We start from the raw sequence: 20,006 nt of genomic DNA, 5'->3' as shown, positions 1-20,006 counted from the left end.
TTTTTTTTTTTTTTTTTTTTTTGATTCTTTCTTTTTTAAGATGCAGTTGATGGTGCCTGGGTGGCTCAGTCTGTTAAGTGTCCGACTTCAGCTTAGGTCATGATCTCAATGGTTCATGGTTCAAACCTCACGTAGGGCTCTGTGCTGACAGCTCGCAGTCTGGAGCCTTCTTTGGATTCTGTTCCTCCCTTTCTCTCTGACCCTCCCCTGCTCGAGCTCTGTCCATCTCTCTCTCTCTCAAAAATAAATAAACAATAAAAAAAAATTTAAGATATAATTGACATATAACATTATGTTAGTTTCAGGTGTACAAAAATGATTCAGTATTTGTATATATTGCAAAATGGTCACTACTGTAAATCTCGTCAATGTTTGTCACTACACATAATTACAATTTTTTTTTCTTGTGGTGAGAACTTTTAAGATCTGTCTTAGCAACTTTTAAATATACAATACAGTGTTATTAACTATAGTCCCCATGATGGCCATTACAACCCTACTACTCCTGCTTCTCTTGATTAGTCTTAGCATGGTGTGTGTGTATATATATATATACATATATATACATATATACATGTATATATACATATATACACATATATATACATATATACATGTATATATACATATATACACATACATATATACGTGTATATATACATATATACACATATATATATATATACACACACACACACACATATATATGTATTTAATTTTTTTTAATGTTTATTTATTTTTGAGAGAGAGACAGAGTGTGAGTGGGGGAGGAGCAGAGAGAGAGGGAGACACAATCTGAAGCAGGCTTCAGGCTCTGAGCTGTCAGCACAGAGCCCGATGCGGGGCTCAAACCCATGAACCATGAGACCATGACCTGAGCTGAAGTCGGACGCTTACCGACTGAGCCACCCAGGCGCCCCAGCATGGTATATTTTTATCCATCTGTTTACATTTAACCTATATATGTCTTTATATTTAAACAATATACTGTTGTATCTTGTTTTTTGATCCACTCTGACAATGTATGTTTTAATTGTTGCATTTAGCCTTTTGCCATTTTTAAAGGATTTTTGATGTTTGTATTAGTATCTGCCATATTCATTACTTTTTTTGTTTGTTGCCCTTGTTCTTTGTTTCCATTTTTGTGTTTCCCTCTTTTTCTGCCATTTGTTATTTTAATTGAGCATTTTATATGATCTCATTTTCTCTCCTTACTTAGCTTATCAGTTTTACTTCTTTTTTTACTTGTTTTAAGTGGTTGCTCTAGAGTTTGCAGTCCTGTTTACATTAGTCCAAGTCTACTTTCAAATGATAATATGCCACGTCCCAGGTAGTGTGAGTACCTTATAATGAAATAATACTAATTTCTTCATCCTGTCCCTTGTATCATTGCTGTCAATCCTTTCACTTATTTATAAGCCTACAGAAGTATATAACTTTATATATATATAATTATACATATATGATAGGTACAGAAGCATACCTAATTGAATACATTGTTGCTTTTCTTATTTTGAAGAAAATGTTATATGTTAGATCAGTTAAGAATATGAAAAATCAAGTTTTTATTGTATTGTCACTCCTTCTTCACTGTTTTACCTTTCTTTATATAGATCCAAGTTTTGGGCCTATATTAATTTTTTCTTTTAACATTTCTTGCAAGGCAGGTCCGTGGCAATAAAGTCCCCCTACTTTTATTTGAGAATGTCTTTATTTCTCATTCATTTGTTAAAGAGTAATTTCAAGAATACAAAATAAGGGGTTGGTGGTTTTTTTCTCTCAATGCGCTCTTCTTTATGGTTTTGGAGAAGTTGGATGTAATTCTTCTTACCTTTGTTCGTCTATAGGTAAGGTGTCTTTTCCTTTGGCTTCTGTCAAGATTTTTTCTTTATCTTTGATTTTCTGTAACTTAAAAGTGATATGCCTAGGTGTGTTTTTTTAGGCATTTATCCTGTTGGTGTTCTCTTGAGCTTTCTTGATCTGTGCTTTGATGTTCGGTGTTAATTTAGGGAAATTCCTTAGTTATTTTGGTTTCAGACATTTCTTCTGTTACTTTGTTCTCCTTCTGGTATGTTCATTACCATATGTTACTGTATATTGCATCTTTTGTAGTTGTCCCACAGTTCTTGGATAGTCTGTTCTTTTTACATCCTTTTCTCTTTGCTTTTTGGGTTTGGAGTATTTTACTGATATATCCTCTATCTTAGAGATTATTTCCTCAGCTTTGTCAAGTGTACTAATAAGGTCATGAAATGTATTGTTTCTGTTACAGTGTTTTTTACCCATAGCATTTTCTTGAAGTTCTTTCTTATGATTTCCATCTCTGTACTTACATTGCCCATTTGTTCTTATATGCTTTTTACTTTATTCTTTAGAGTCCTTAGTATATTAATTGTAGATGTTTTAAATTCCCAGTCTGATCATCCCAGCGTCTCTTCCATGTCCGGTTCTGTTCTGTTTCTTCACATCGTGTTTTTGCCTTTTGGTATGCCTTGTAACTTTTTCTTGATAACCAGATATGGTATTTTAGTTAAAGGAACTGCTGTAAATAGGCTCTTAGTAATGTTGTCAGGTGTCGGGGAAAGGCAAGTGTGCTGTATCCTATGAATAGCCCTCAGTGTTTTAGTGAGCCTGTGCCTCTAGACTGTGAGCCTCACAAGTGTTTCTCGTTTTTTTTCTCCCTGCTAGGTGGGATAGAATGGTTAGAGTGAGCTGGAGTTGGTTTGGCTTCCCCAGGCTAGTTAAGCTTTGGTAGTAGTACCCCAGCAGGTTAGGATTTGTCTAACTAGTTACTCCTGAAGGACCTTATTAAGAACAGAGTGCTCTGGTGTATTTCAAGATGGTTCCTTTTCCCCTTCTCTTGCTGGAAACCCAAGGATATTTTTCTCTGACGTGTACCTTGCGAACCTGATGGAACTCCTAGAGGTAAATCTTAACAATATTGCAGGAGCCCCCTGTATGACTGGGTGCCTCTGGAGTTTTTAACTCTGGAAGTTGGCTACATGGAGCCTCCAACAATTCTTAAATTACGGTTCAGGTTTTACTGCCTTGGCACTGGTTCGTCTGGCAGTTTCTGCTCGTGAGTCTCTGCTCTGGTAAGCTGCAGCTCTCTGCATGCACTTGTTGGTCTCAGGCCTTGAGGGTAGCAGTTTGCCCTGTGCCCTCCTGTCTCTTATGGAGTCAAGAAGAGTTGTTGGTTTTTCAGTCTGTTGAGCTTTGTACTTAATACATTGGAGTGGTGATTTCTGAGTTCCTTACAGAACCAGAAAACTACTTGTAGTTTTAAAAAGTAAATAACTATGTTGTTGGTATATCTTGAAATTTTAATTTGTGATATGTGTTTTTATGTATTTCTCTAGAGCTGAAAATTAGAAAATGTATAGTTCACAGCAAATGTTCTGATAAAACTTTATTCAATTGAGTATATAGATTCTAATTATTTTTCATGAAGCACCAGAATCTTTAGATTATTTATGTAATGTGTGTATATATGATTAAATGTTCAGAGGCTACTATATATACAGCTAAAAGATTATTTTTTGAATTATTTTCTTAAGTTACTGTTTTTATCTTCATTCAGTATTATAAACACTCCAATTCATTCTTTTTATCCAGGTTGAAGATTGTAAAAATTTCTTTTAAGTGCAAACAGTTTTTTATTCAACTTAGAAAAGAATTGGTGAGTGATGATCTTAATCATTATTAATATAAATGAATATATTTATAAAACTATTTGTATAAATATAAATAACATTTATATAAACAAATAGTATTTATATAAGCGAAGTCTTCAGAAATGAAGTCATTCGTGGCCAGACTCTCAGTGTGAGGTTGATAACTGCCCACCGATTTAGTTAATTCACATTTTATGACAGTGTTTATTTCCCCAGTGTTACTGTGGTACTGATTTAAAAAGTTCTTCTAAATAACCATTCTGCTCTCTTTTGAACTTTGAAACTGATCTCAATTGTGATGTTCATTGTCAGTTGCCAGGGTCTAGTCATGAAGGTGGTAACTGAGCATTTTATATGTTCTTCTTTTTTTTTTTTTAACTGATCTATAACACTTTCTTTCATATATATGCTCATTTCATTTTAGGGAAACTGAGTGTTTAGTTTTGTTTCTAGTTCATGAATGTATAGTACATTTCCTCCCTTTGTGTGAATGGTGGTGTCCTTTTGTATATTAAATACAACACATTGAGTTGTCATGGGAAAGAATTTCATCTTGTAAATGATTTTCTCTATTTAATCAAATTAAACTAATTTTATCCTTTGACTTAAATTATTTCTTGCAAATTATAACAAATTAATGCAGATTTCAAGGGAGTTGTATGTGTGTGTAAAATGTATTTGAAATCTTAAAAATATTTGAATCAACTGTATTTTATCAGCAACTATGATTTCCCTTTTATCCTCACAAAATATGAAAGTTTTTTTCTATAGAGTTTTATTGAAACACACAAAAAAGTGTATAAATATTAAGTATAGTGTTTGGTAAGTATGTAATAATATATCATGTTAATATGTAGAATGTTACTGTCACCTTGGTTTTATTGCTGATGGATCTGATGCTCATTTGCTGTCATTAACCTTTCTGAAAGGTAAATACTGATCACCATGGATTAGTTTGCCTATTTTTGAACTTTAAAAAATGAATCATACATAATGTTCTCCTGTTGTGTACCTTCTAACCTTAACATTATGAGATTCATCCATACTGTTGCACATAGCAGTACTTTGTTCTGTTGCTACATGGTGTTCCATTGATTGAATATACCATAAATTATTTATTCTTATGTTAGTGGATACTTTTGGCATTTCCAGGTTGTGACTATTACAACTAATGCTGCTAATGAACATTTTTGTATATGTTTCAAATCTTACCTGGAAGCCTCTACTTCTCTAAAATACTTTACTTTAAATCATTATATTGGTAGAAGGCAATGTAGAAGTCAACTTTCTAATTTTTTCCCATTAATAGTACTATTGTTACTACTAATAGTCGTTGTGGTATTTAACATTTATTGAGGTCTTACTCTTTGTCTGATAATCACACAATCATTTTCATAGCATTTAATCCTCAAACCATTCTGTAAGGTAGTATATCATTTAGGAATGTGTTTAGCCACAGATATTATCAACAAAAGTCATCTAACAACTGATCTGAGACTGTATATGGTCGTAGTCTGTAGAATGTCGTTTTGTTAATGCTTTCTCTCAGGAACATCTTTTTAAATACCCACACTTTATAGAAACTACTTATCTCTTAATACAACATTTTATGTCTATTGTTTACAAAATGTGGATTTTGTTATAATTTATTACAGATTGTCCGAGTACAATTGGTAGAAAGCCAGAATCACACATAGACTTTTTGAAGTATGCAAAGTGTCAAAAAAGGTAGAATATAAATGATTCTTAGATGTTGCTTCTGCAGAGTATTGCTGTGTAATGCTCTGTTTGAGACCTAATCAATATTCATGGCATATGGTACAGCATGTAAACTACTTGTTAGTGCATACAAAGCCACTGTTAAGCACAGTTAAAATTTTTTTAGTGATCAAGAAGTGGTATTTTAAGCATATTATCTTCTAAAATAGTAGTTTAATATTTATTTTTTTTAAATTTTTTTAATGTTTATTTTTGAGAGAGAGAGAGAGAGAGAGAGAGCGTGAATGGTAGAATACAGAGAGAGAGGGAGACACAGAATCTGAAGCAGGCTCCATGCTCCGAGTTGTCAGCACAGAGCCCGACGTGGGGCTCGAACTCATAGACTGCGAGATCATGACCTGAGCCGAAGTCAGCCGCTCAACCGACTAAGGCACCCAGACACCCCAGTAGTTTAATATTTATATGTGGGCATCTTACTATATTTTAGTTATGGAAATGCTATCATACCTTTTGATAGGCAAACATTTCTTTAACAAGGCATAGAAAACCTTAAAAGAAAAGATCAGTAACTTGGACTGTGTTAAAATTAAGAACTGTATTCATCAAAAGATAGCATGAAGGGAGTGAAATAGCACAAAGTATATCTATAATACACACGTACCCACATCCTTGGTTATATATCCAACCCAGTCTAAAGATATGCTACTGACTTGAACAGATACTTCAGAAATGAAGACAGCCACGTGGCCAGTAATGTGAAAAGGTGTTGAACCTCTGTGATCGTCAGGGGAGTACAAATTGTAACCAAAATGTGATACTTCTACACATCCACAGGAATAGTGTAGAGAAGAGATTAATAAGCCAGTGGTTGGTGAGTTAGAGGATATACGGCCGGTGGGAGGGAGTATATATTGATCTGACTGTTTTGGAAAACTGTTGGGCATTATCTACTAAAGATGAACATGCATATCTTATCCAACAACAGAAATGTACACACATGTGCATCAGACCACATACAGGAATATACATAGCAATATTTTTATATCCTGAAACTGGAAAAACAAAGTATCTGTCGACAACAAATGGATAAACTGACATATTCATATGATAGCATATTACACAGAATGAAAATTACTGTTTCACAACCATATGGATGGATATAGAAACAATACTAAAAAGAAATCAAGCCTTAAGACACATATGTATGATTCCATGTATATAATTTAGTTCAAAAACAGGCATAACTAATCTGTAGTGATAAAAGTCAGAAGAGTGATTACCTTTGCAAAGATAATCTGGTAGAAAGGGGAGATACTTCAGAGTTGCTAGTAATAGTCCATTTCTTGTTCTGGTTGGAAGTTAAATGGTTGCATTCATTGTGTGAATACCAGAGCTATACACTTAGAACATGTGTGACTTACTAGATGTAGTTTGCTTCAGTAAAACCATTTAAAAAGTAATTTGTGCCAAACTTTTAGAGAAAAATTAAGGAAATGCTTCTCTTATGTTGCTACTTATTTTAAAATTTGAGTTCCATAATAGTGTTTATAAGTGCTGAATATTCCTATGTACTTGCAGTCTACACAGATATACAAATTTTGAGATGATTTTAAAAGGTGTATGTATCTTATAGTTTATGTTCCAGGATTATATTTTGAAATTGAATTATAGCTAGTAAGCTTTAAAAACAGATATATATCCAATTTTAAACTTATTTGTAGCTATATTGTAAAATAAAAGTTCCTAAGAGTTGTAATATTACTGACTGAGGTGAGGTCCACATTTTGCAAACCTTTCCATTTGCAAAAGAAAAATAAATATTTTACTGCCTTTTTATTGGATAAACAAAAAAGGGGCTGTGCTACAGGGATTAGTCGTTTGTAAGGCTAGAATGTTTATCTGTAAAAAGTAAACTAAATGGAGCATTAGATCCTGATGTTTTCCTGGTATTCTCTGCATTTTGTCATTTACTACAGCACGAATCTAGAGAAACGTTATTGGGATTTAATATGGTGAATTACAGAGCATGCAAAAATTTGTGGAAAGCATGTGTAGAACATCACACATTCTTCCGTTTGGACAGACCGCTTCCACCTCAAAAGAACTTTTTTGCACATTATTTTACATTAGGTTCAAAATTCCGGTACTGGTAAGTATTGCTTATGCACTAATGCTTTATTATTGGATTTTTCCTCACTGTAAAATAAACGTGTATTTTATTGAGTCATAGAATGTTTATTATTTATACACCCTACTGAGTCAGAATCTCTGTGGCGGCGTGTGGCCCCTTTGTCTATATCAACCAAAAGTTTAAAGGTTCTTGTGCCATATGGGAGAAACCTCTTCCATTGACTATAATTTTGATCATTATTCTCAAAGGTAAATCAATGATATTTAATTATTTACATTCTAGACATCTATAATTTCCATTATGTCTTTGTTAAACATTTACAAGAAAACTTTTCTTTGTTCTAAGACACCTTTATTTGTAAAAGCAAAGGTATCTTCTGCATGAACATGTAATTTATTGGTTTCCCTCACTATCCAAAAGTAGAATGTCCCTGTAAAACCTTTCATAAGCCAAATGGCATACATGAAGAAGCCATTACCATTAATTTATAATGGTAAACTTTTTTAGCATTCTCAGACCCCCAAAATTACCTCTCACAGGCTTTTCTTTTACCTGAGGATACATCTTGCTATTGAATACACAAAATAAATCAAGATAAAGCACAGATGCTCACAGACACAGTTCAGAGCGTTGGTGGCTTACTGCTGAGATGCTGAGTGTACTCCCTGGGAAGGAACTTGGGGCAGGGGACGGAGGCAGTCTCGCTGCTTGCGGGGTGTGCTGCCTCTTCAGTGGCTCGCTGCAGAACAGATGCTGAGTGTTGGGTTTTCCTTATATTGTACAAGCATAGTGGCGTGACACAAGCTTACAAAAAGCAGGGGATACCTGTACTTTGCTTTTTTATGTATGAGTTTGTTGAACCCTTTATTATAAAGAGTTCAAAACAGCTGTTCTGCAAAAATTACATTTAGTCATTGAACAATAACCCCAAATTTCTTTTCCTAAAACTGTCTTATTACTATTTTATCTTTTCCTAAAAGAAACAGTACTTTGGGGGATAATTCTAAATTTGGAGAAATTCTGATTAATTTTGCCTCTGGAATTCTTACAAGACTCAGGAAAGCTAGTTTTTAAGTGCAGCCTGGTAAGAATCAGGTAGAAAAAGTCATCCGTAATCTCTGCTAAAACAATTGTTATCCATTTTTGTTTCTGCTTCATAAAATAATATTTTCCATCTTCAGTAAATAAAACCTTTCATCATTACGTGTTAGATTAATTCATGTTATATATTCATGCAGAAAATATTTAGATGTGGTACAAAAAAGATTTGTATTGTAAATCTCAGAATTTATAAATGCCAGTTTGTAATCTCAGAAAAAATAACAGCATAAAGCTTAGTACAGGATATACTATTAAAAATATATGCTCCCCCGCCCCCAGAGCAACCCCCAAATTCAGTAGCAACACTTAAACAGAATTAGGAAATTTTTAGCTACAAAAGAAGGTACAGCAGATTCTTTTTTTTTTTTTTTTAATTTTTTTTAACGTTTTATTTATTTTTGAGACAGAGAGAGACAGAGCATGAACGGGGGAGGGGCAGAGAGAGAGGGAGAGAGAGAGAGAATCGGAAGCAGGCTCCAGGCTCTGAGCCATCAGCCCAGAGCTTGACACGGGGCTCGAACTCACGGACCACGAGATCGTGACCTGAGCTGAAGTCGAACACTTAACCAACTGAGCTATTCAGGCACCCCTCAAATTTTTTAATAGATGTAAAGCAGTTCAGGTTTTCTCTTTCTTCTCAGTAAGCTTTGGTAGTTCATGTTTTTCAAGGAATTTATCTGTTTTCTCTAAGTTGTTGAATTTTTTGGCATAAAGTTTATAGTATTCTTTTTAATATCTCTAGAATCTGTAGTAATATCATTTCTTTCATTCTTGATTTTGGTAACTTGTACCTTCTCTCTTCTCTTTCCTTGATCTGTCTTTGCTAGAGGTTTATCAGTTTGGATTAAAAACTCTTAAACAGGGCACCTGGGTAGCTCAGTCGGTTAAGCATTTGACTCTTGATTTTGGCTCAGGTCATGATCCCGGGGGGTCATGGGATAGAGCCTGGGATCGGGCTCCGTGCTGAGTGTGGAGCCTGCTTAAGATTCTTTTTCTCTCTCTCTCACCCTCTGACTTTCTTCCCCACCTGACTTACACATGCTTTCTCTCTCTCTAAAATAAATAGAAAACAAAAAACTTTTAAGCATTGTTAATGCCAAATAAAACTTTATTCAGGCTTATGTGTAGCTGGGAGTCACCCTTTGTCTACCAAGTCTTTAAGGGAAAAAAAGTGACTGAAAAATCTTAAACTTACCAGTTTGCCATTCAAGTCTAAAGTCAATAAACATTATCAAATATACAAAACCTCAGGGAATATAACATCTGTGAGCCCATCTAAAAAATAATGCTTTTTTAGGGGCTCCTGGGTGGCTCAGTCGGTTAAGTGTCCGACTTTGGCTCAGGTCATGATCTCGCGCTCTGTGAGTTCAAGCCCTGCATCAGGCTCTGTGCTGACAGCTCAGAGCCTGGATCCTGCTTTGGATTCTGTGACTCCTCCCATCTCTCTGCCCCTCCCCTGCTCATGCTCTGGTTTCTCTCTGTCTCTCAAAAAATAAATAAATGTTAAAAAAAAAAAAAGTTTTTTTTAAATAATGCTTTTTAAAAAGATTTTATTTTTGGGTGATCTCTACCCCCAATGTGGGGCTGTAACTCACAGCCCTGATATCAAGAGTCACAAGCTCCTCTGACTAAGCCAGCCAGGTGCCCTCTAAAAATGTTTTAATAATAAAATTAACCCACAAGAGATAAGTCAACATGACTCAAGAAGAATCTTGGTAAAAGAACTAAGAATGATGCTTAAGTCCTTTAAATATAGACCTAATCCTTGACAACTGTCAGAATTATGACTATAGAACAGAATTAAAATGCTATAAACTTTGATAAAGTGAAAATAACAATAGAACTAAGAAAACAAGAGAGTAGTCGAAGTACAAGAAACCATGTTAGCAAAAATTAAATGGTAACAACACCAACTCCTTAAGCTTGTCCTGGTCTGTCTTTCTTACCATGTATATACATGTATTTATGAGTGGCAGTCTTTTTCTTCTTTCAGTTCAAGGGAAATTAGTTTAATACTGTTTTCATGAAAAGTGGCGTATATCGCATAATCACATAGTTAATAGAATTATGTCCATTTTTGTAGCATTTTCTACGTATATAGAGAGTTTTAGAATGATTTTTACCACTCATAATGGAGATTATTTCTTAGGGATAAGACTGGCTAAATTTTTTTTTTAAATCTTTTTGTTATGTGTTTCTGTATTGCTGAAATTACCTATAATGAGCCTGTATTCTCTTACCAATCAGCATTTTCTCATTGTTTAAAGATAACTATCCTGCTGTCAGAATTTGGTATTCTTAGATTATGGTATATTCATGTTGTTCTAGTAATAACACTAAACTCCTAATGAACCATATTATGGATAATATAAAATATAAACCTTTAATTGCTCCATCGTATTTCAATTTTTTTTAAAGTTTTATTTATTTAAGTAATCCCTATACCCCATGTGGGGCTCGAACTCATGACCCTGAGATCAAAAGTCACATGCCTTTTTGACTGATACAGCCAGGCCCCCCCCATATTTCAGTTTTATCTTTATGTTTTTATTATGAAATTCAAGTTGTTAATCCAGCCTTTTGAGTAATAGTGTCTCATTTGAGTCCTCTTCGGTGGTAAATTAATGTATCAGGGAAACAGAAAGTCTTTTTGATTTTTCTAATAAAAGCAATTTAATTAAGGGAGTTGGTTACACAGGTATTAGGCTGGCAAAGCAAAAGTGAGAAAGAGGGTTATAGTGAAGTAACCAGGAGGAATGGATAATGCTTAAAGATCAGAATCTTGTGTTACATCTAGGCTGGAGTCCATAAGCCTAGACCTGCTACTCCACTGTTAGAACCACTGTCACTGTCAGTTCTGGATCTGCCCAATAGGTGCTGCTTTGACCAGGGGTGGTATATAACATTGACAAGGTGTGATTTCTCTTAGTGTCCTATTCCCACTTCTGTTACGGCAGCTGCCAGCATTTGTCAGTCTCTGGCTTTTGACTTATATTTACTTTTTTTCTGATGGGAGATCAGAAAGTAGAGTAAGAGAAAGCCAGCTTACAAAGGAATCTAGAAAATAGTTTGCTGACTGGGAGCCTCCTATGAAACTTTGTGGATCATGGAAGAACAGGATTGAAGCCCATGACAGCTCAGTTAACATTAAATTAAATTAGTGTGTATAAGTAAACCATACATGTTTATAGTTGTAAAAGTTAAGTTTTGTTTGTAGTCCTTTCAGACTTTAAAAAATATATCCAAAGCACTTTAAAAAAAATTTTTTTAATGTTTTATTTATTTTTGCCAGAGAGAGAGACAGAGCATGAGCTGGGGAGGGGCAGAGAGAGAGAGGGAGACCCAGAATCCGAAGCAGGCTCCAGGCTCTGAGCTGTCAGCACAGAGCCAGACGTGGGGCTCGAACCCACTAACTGCGAGATCATGAGCTGATCTGAAGTCAGATGCTCAACCGACTGAGCCACCCAGGCGCCCCTATCCAAAGCACTTTAAAAAAAATGTTTATTTATTTATTTTGAGGGAGAAAGCATGAGCAGGGGAGGAGCAGAGAGTAAGGAAGAGAGAGAATCCCAAGCAGGCTCTGCTGTATCAGTGCAGAGCCTGACACTGGGCTCAATCCCATGACTGTAAAGCACTTTTTAATCATCAAAATGATCAATAATCTTATGATTGAGGTAGGAATGGCGGCATGACAGGTGTTTATCTGGACACGGTCCTGTCTATACTGAGTATGCATTAAATAAAGATTTCTGTCTGTCATAATAAACAGTGGTTAGAAATACTAGAACTATTGTAATACGTACAATATTGAAATATTATTTAGGCTAAGAGATGGAATTTGGAATATTAAACGATTTATTATTTCCTCCATGAACGTACCCAAACACACATCTTTATTATCTCTGTTCCAAAATATCCAAGGGATTAAAATCATTGTTCTAATGCGGAAATAGAATAACAATAATGAACCTCAACTCATTACCTTGTTCACAATTGCAAGTATAGTTTATCCTTCTTAGAGGAAATATATTTTCTTAAGAAACTTCAACGTACCTAAGTTTAAAACTCATGGTTATGTTTTGGACTTTTCCTTTAAAACATCAACAGATAGAGGCCTCTGGGTGGCTCACTGGGTTAAGTGTCTGACTTCAGCTCAGGTCATGATCTCACGGTTTGTGAGTTCAAGCCTGGTGTGGGACTCTGTGCTGACAGCTCAGAGCCTGGAGCCTGCTTTGGATTCTGTGTCTCCCTCTCTCTCTGTTCCTCCCCTGCTTGCACTCTGTGTGTCTTTCTCTCAAAAATAAATATTTAAAAAAATTTTTTGAACTTCAACAGATAGACCATTCTGTTCACATTTATCTATACTTATTTATGGAAGATGATCTTAAAATTGTTTGCTTTGCTTTGGAAACCTACATCTGGCTGCTTTTATATGAATTAGATATCTACAAATGTAAATGGTTCTATTTGATACACTAGACATTTATGTCTGTTCACACTTAAATAATATGATGTGTCAAGTAGCAAATTCTCTGAAAACCAAGTTTTTAGTAACACATAAGTTCTGAACACCTTGGTTTACCATAGAGGAGGCTCTATTTCCATGCATAAACTGTGTGCCTGCTAGACAATTCAGCTTCAAGGCAAATTGTAGTGCCCAACTCCCAGTGATTTTTCAATCCTTAGTTCCTCCCTGTTTATGAAAGTCCAGAGTTGCCTGTGTCTGGACAAGGAAGGATTTGAGAATATAACCAGTCTTTGTATCTGTGATCGTTACCAGTAGACAAGGAAGAAAAGCCCAAGGAAAGAGCAGCTTTTTAAGATTCCCTGTGCTCTCCTTCATTAAGGAGTAGTAGAGACACTGGCTAAACCACAGACGAACCTGTGGGGTGAGAGTGACAGTCATTCTCAAATAAAAGAAGTATCTAAAAATGAAGTGTCTGTGGAACACATCTTTTTGTTCATTAATTGGAAGAGCTATAAATAAGCTTCATCCATTCAGGTAGAGCTGGAATTCAGTCCATTTCTTCTCTGCTCCCTTTTCTCTGCTACAAATTTGTCTCTTATGAAGTTGTAATATAATCATGTTGTATGTTGTTATTTTATCTTATGATTCTCCTTAAGGTTTTATTATTGTGCATGTTTATATATTTCAGTGGGAGAACTGAAGTCCAGTCAGTTCAGTATGGCAAAGAAAAAGCAAATAAAGACAGGGTATTTGCAAGGTAAGCTGCCTCTATTTCAGTGTTTGAATTTTTTTAAAAGAAAGATTAAAATTACTAAAAACTCTTTTTCCAGATGTGATTACAGAATTATCACATGATCCTTTATTTAATTAAACAATAAATTACGTTGAGGGAGTAATGAAATAATTTGTCTAGTTTATTCATTGCCCCCCCTCCCCACATTATTTTAATGTGAGCTAAATTAACCCTGTATCAAGCATTGTAGTTCTGACCAGGCTGAATCAAATACTATGTTATTCATGTAACATATTTGGGAAAGTTTATTTCCTTTATTTTTTTAACATTTTTGAAAAACATAATGATTAATTTCATGTATTATTCAGCCCATTTCCATTTTTTTTACATCATCTTGTTAAGAAAAGTTAATTTTGGGGGAGTGCCATTTAGTTATCTTCTTATTTTTAGGAGCTATTGTTTTCAAGCAAGTTGAAACAACATGAAGTTTATGTTTTAGAAAATAGTTTTATGAGCAATGATGGAGAATGGATTGGAAGTAAGGACCCGGTGCTAAGAGACCAATTAGGTTATTGCAGTAATCCCAGTAAAAATAATGAAGGCCTGACCTAAAACATTGGTGATGAAATGGAGAGTAGGGGCCAAATTTGAGGAATATTTTGCAGGTAGAACTAACAGAAGTTGTTAAATCACTTAGATGGAGGTGTGTTAGAGATAGGAGTATCTGGAGAGACCGTCAGATTTGAGTGACAGAAATGGACAAAGGGATACAGGAAAGAGAACAAATTTGTAACGGAAAAAGTAGTTAACCTGGCACAAGTCTAGTTTGAGGTCCGTGAGCAGCAGTCTAACAGGATTATCCAATAAGTGGGAGGGAGGAAGAGTGACCAAATCGGTGGCAGCAAATATTTATTGAGGACCTACTCTTCTGAGCGTGTGTCAGGTCCTGGGAATAGAATGAAGAACGGGACACACGTCTTAGCCCCCTGGAACTTAAATTCTGATTGGTGCAACAGATATCTAATGCAAGTAATGGACTGAGCCAGTGCAAGGCCGTGGAGCTGGAGCCTGCTTGTCATGTTTGAGGAAGAGTAGGCAGGCCAGTAAGGGAGCAGCAGTAGAGAACATGTTAGGGAGGTAAGCAGCAGCCAGAACTTGTATGACCCCATGTTCAAAATAGCAAGGACTTTGCATTTAAGGGAAAGCCAGTGGGGACTGAGAGCATTGAAGAGATATAAAGGGACTTGAACTTTTAAGAGTCTGGCAGAGTTGTTTTGTTTTATAGTGGTAATCTGAAGTATTTACAAATACCGTGATTTCTAGGATTTGCTTCAGAATCATTGGGGTGAGAGGGTTCAGGTAAATGTAGGGACGAATGAAACAAGGTTGACCGTAATGATAATTGTTGAACCTGGGTCCTGAATGCAGTGTTTATTAAATTATTCCCTCTACTTTTGTTTATATTTAAAGTGTTCCATAGTAAAAATATGGGGGGTTAGGGGATCACTCTGGCTGCTGTGAGAGAATCAGTTGTGTGGGCATGTGAGTGGAAAGAGGATAACCAGTTAACCTAAGAGTGGCTAACATTTATTTTGTATTTATCTGGGCCAGGGAATTTTTGTGTAGTATCTCACAGTCCCCATAGTTCAGTGAGGTAAATCCCATTACAGATGAGAAAACTGAGCACAGCACATTTGAATAATTTACCTGAAGTATTAAGGGATTCTCACCCAGGCCTCCCTGTTCTTAGCCACACTTTTACCCTCTACAGAATAGGTTTGCTGTTCTGCATGAGATAGGTGAACGCTTGGCTGCTCTGTCTCAGAGATGTGAGAGACGACCTTTATTGTCTGTCTCCCCCACTAGAATGCAGACTATATGAGGGTGGGAGTTTTATCTGTTTTTTTCACTGCACTAGACCCAGCTCTTTTAATAATGTGTGCAGTATGGTAGATGGCTTTTAAATGAAGCATGTTTTTTCAGTGGAAATGGCTTACAGAGGATAAGTCCTTAAAGAGTTCATGTGTTTGGTATCTCCTGTCATAGGAGGCATAAGAGTTTTAATAAATTTTTATGAGAAATTTTTGCTTTGGCTTTTATTTTAATTTTACCCTTAGCCTTTATCAAAAAGACCTTCCTGTTTTGTGTTTCTAGAGTAAAAGGAGTTTTTGGTTTTTTTCTTTTCTCCAAAAGTAAAAATTGTTTTATTGTTTTTTTTCTGCTCATATAAGTGATACTTCATTATTTGTTAAAATTCCAAATGCCAGTAATTTTACCTGGCAGGGGAGATAACCATGATTGCAGAGATGGTTCTTTCCGGGAGAGGCTTGTCCATTGTGCTCAGGCCATTCTGATTCCTGCAGTTCCCCCAAACGTGGGAAACTCAACCGTGTTCGAGGTTTCCCCTGTCTAAAATAAAGAAAAGAAAAATAAATAAATTAAAATTCCAACATGCCAAATAACATAAAAAAATTATGACACAATACAATTACGTTGTAATAGGCTCTGTGCTGACAGCTCAGAACCTGGAGCTTGCTTCAGATTCTGTGTTTCCCTCTCTCTTTGCCCCTCGCCCACTCGTACTCTGCCTCTCTCTCTCTCAAAAGTAAATGAAACATTAAAAAAAATTTTTTTTAATGCACATAACAAAATTCTTAGCTTTTTTCTTCTTTTCCTTACAAGAAGCTTGAATTTTTTCTTGCTTGATATTTATAAAAATAGTGAACACAGTTTGATAACTAGTTCTACTGTAGTATGATATCCCGATATGAATATCAAATTATACATGTACTTACATATTAATATTATTATCACATGCAAAGTACTTTCTTTATAAGTGTTAATGTTTGAATATCTTGATCATGTGTGACTTTGAGAAATATGCACAATTATACCTGCATCCTAGTTCTTCATTTTTTATGTGCATTATTAAAATGGGAAATTGTAATAGGTTATTTTATGAAACAAATATGCATTATTTAAGGAATAGTAGAGCTAAAATTCCAATATAAGAAGTCCTAAATATCTGTCCCATATCATTTGTTATGTGGAATTCTATGAATCCTCCTTAAAATAAGTCCTTAGCAGGGACAAAGTTTTGTTTAGTGTTTATGACCCTTCCATCTCCAAAAGTCTAAGGCTTGTTTTTATAATATATCACAGCCTCACTGTGATGACCTGATGCATATCTACCAAAAAACTATGATGGTTTTAGCAGTTATTAAGTTATTCTGTTAAAGTATTAGAGAATTCTGGAGTTCTTATCCACTTCTTAGAATTTTAGTTGGTGGTGTATAAATAGAACAGATTTCTCCTTCAACTTTTCATGTAAGGTCACTTTTTTGTGATGAATATGTTAATATTTTTTCCCAGTCGCTCAACTCTTTTCATTGCTTTCACACTGTTTCAATTGTCATATAATATCTAAGAAGAAAGCGAAAGAATGTTCACGTGTAACAGAAAAATAAAGTGCCATGGTCAGAAAATATATTTACCACATTGCAAACACACTGATGAAGTGTGGTATTTTTTTCTCTGAAATTTCCACACTCAACAGGAAACATAGACAGCAAGCTTGGGTGGGTGGGTCTCTGAGGTTAAAGCTGTTAATAAAATTCTTGAAATTTAGTTTTAAGCGCAGAGCATTTCCAACCATGTTTAGTTTATTAACAACAGTTAAGTGTTCTGACGCTTTATACTACTAGGTGAGTATAATTGGATTTTTTCAAATGACTTTTTCCCTCTCTTCAAAAATGAAAGTAGTCAATCTAACTGTAGTTATGCAGTCTTAGAGCTGACATTTAGTAGTCTAATATATGAGAAAGAATAGCTTATTAATTCTTGACAGTTAACATTAATAGAAGAGCAATAATGCTAGGGTTTCTTTTAATAATCTTTACTTCATTTTAAAAATCAAATGTATGAAATACCATCGTTTTTTTTTCCATCTTATTCTGACTAATAGGAATATTAGTTTGCATGGCACTTTAGGAGATTGGACTAAATGGTGTCCTGTGTTGTCTTCAAATAAGAAAAGCCTATAATTTGAATTCATTTATGAAAAACTAAATCTGAGTCAGTGCCTATTTTTAAATCAATAACATTACATCTCTCACGAAATGTTCTAAGTTCTTAAATTAAGGAAATGTCATTAAGCCAAACTAAAAAAGGTTTGGGCTGTGAATATACGAAATGAGGCACTTGTGTGGTTTGGATTCGTAAGTAATTTAAGTTACTTGTGGGTTCATAAAATTAATAAACTAAAACATTGCACTGAAAATTTAGATACTCATAAATTATAAAATGCAGGATGTAGGGGAGGACCTAGGTTCATACATTATACTGGTAAATTTCAATATTTAGACGTAGATACTTAACTGATTTGACTCATAGAAGGTTAAAACGAGGACCCTCCACTTATCATTTTAATACTTCCTACTGTGTCTGTAAATTTTATTAAATATTCTTGGTACGTGTACTGTGCTTTTTAGTCTATTCTGTATCTATGTGCTTCAGTGAATTTATTGCGATATAAAACTATCAGCTTGCAAGATTGTTTATTATGTGTTTTTATGTAAGTAGCTTACTTCCGTATATTAACCTTCGTATTAACTGTGCATGTCAAAAAAACTAGGTATTTAAGTAGATGTCATATTTATTTCCATGAATTTTGGCCATTATCTGAATTTGAACATAAAAAAGACTTTAGTTGTTAACTTACCTAAATTCTAAAGATTTCTGATTTCTGCAAACGTCAGTATCTTTTCTGAAAAGATTACTTAGTTCTCATCTTTATTACTATGATATAGATAGGTAGTAAACATAGTCTTCTACTCCCTCCCATGAGACAGAATAGTTAACCTTCTAAATGATGTTTTTTGGAAAAACAAAACAAAGAAAAAAAAATCCACTGTCCTACTATTATGAATAAAATGGAAAAAATACATAATTATCCTTTTTGCCGTGACCTCTGTTGAGGCAGAGGATCAGGGTTTGGGTTTAAGATTTAAGGATATTCAGGAGGTAATATGCTAGCAGTTGTTTAATATATCACAAGATGACTTAGAATTTCAGAAACTCTGGAATAGGCAATATTTATAGTATTCATATATGAGATAACTTGGGAGCCAACTGTTCCTTTGCTTTTTTCCTTTCTTCCTTTTCTTGTTTCTTCTCTTTTTCTCCTCTTTTCTCCTCTCTTCTTTCCTTTGTTCCTCTTTCTTTCCTATTCTCTCTTCTACTCTTAGCGTGTCTTTCCTTCCTTCTTCATACAAAGCAGATTTAATTTCTTAGGAAATTATGAGGTATATAGCCACCAAATGCATTAATTTCATTTAAGTAAACTATGTTTATTCATCTAGAATATGACAAATTCTAAGATTTGGTTTATAGTTGGAGGTGTAAAAATGTTTACATAGTAAATTATTTCTGCAGATCCCCAAGTAAGCCCTTGGCACGGAAATTAATGGATTGGGAAGTAGTAAGCAGAAACTCAATATCTGATGACAGGTTAGAAACACAAAGCCTTCCATCGCGATCTCCACCTGGAACTCCTAATCAGTAAGTACAGACTGACATCAGGTGTATATGTTGCTAATTTCTAAATTATTGACTGTGTTATTTCCATTGCCCAAAGATTGAAATATGTAAATCTTTACCTTTAAATCTTTTAGCCAGACATGATTTTTGTTGCTCCAGAGCATTATTTCCTCATAGCCTGCAGCTTATTGCATAAATGGCCTGGAAAAGCCTCAGTGAATGAGGGAGTAGAACATTGAACAAGGATGTTCACTATCCTATACAGTATGGGTCTCTAGCCAATAAATCAAGATCTATTAGTAGACTTAAAATCTGGAAATAATGGTTATTACTGGCATAATCCTTTTTTATTGGCTTTCAAACAGAATTTCTAGGGGAACATATATTCTTTGAAAATGCTAAATGATTGTGATTATCTTACTTTATCTCCTACCCCAACCACTGTTTCACCACTTTCTGTGGTCTAGAAAAAGGTGTTTCCAACATAAGCTCCCACAAGCTTAGCTATATCTATGCTAAGAAGCCTGTGTTACTCAGTACTTACTGTTTATATACTTCTATTATTTCCTACCAAAACTGTATGCTTTGATATAGATAATAGTAAGATAATCAACTCGTACTGGCCAAAGTTGTTAATTTTAT

At 34.7% G+C, this 20,006-nt stretch overlaps 1 protein-coding gene and 1 pseudogene across 6 annotated transcripts in view; both read left to right on the top strand.

Moving 5' to 3' along the window:
- PTPN4 (protein tyrosine phosphatase non-receptor type 4) overlaps nucleotides 1-20,006 on the top strand; it is a 229,257-nt gene that overhangs the window by 148,911 nt on the left and 60,340 nt on the right. For all 6 annotated transcript variants that reach the window (XM_042954198.1, XM_042954195.1, XM_042954196.1 and 3 more), the window contains 4 exons: nucleotides 3,616-3,679; nucleotides 7,370-7,542; nucleotides 13,782-13,850; nucleotides 19,260-19,385. In XM_042954198.1, the coding sequence (XP_042810132.1) occupies nucleotides 3,616-3,679; nucleotides 7,370-7,542; nucleotides 13,782-13,850; nucleotides 19,260-19,385 (432 nt within the window). The remainder of the gene's footprint in view (nucleotides 1-3,615; nucleotides 3,680-7,369; nucleotides 7,543-13,781; nucleotides 13,851-19,259; nucleotides 19,386-20,006) is intronic.
- LOC122229103 lies at nucleotides 16,095-16,221 on the top strand (annotated as a pseudogene).

Source organism: Panthera leo, chromosome C1 (genome assembly GCF_018350215.1).
Source record: "Panthera leo isolate Ple1 chromosome C1, P.leo_Ple1_pat1.1, whole genome shotgun sequence".
NCBI classification, from domain to species: Eukaryota; Metazoa; Chordata; class Mammalia; order Carnivora; family Felidae; genus Panthera; species Panthera leo.
Note: the sequence above shows the minus strand (reverse complement) of the source record. Positions and strands in the feature narration are given on the sequence as shown.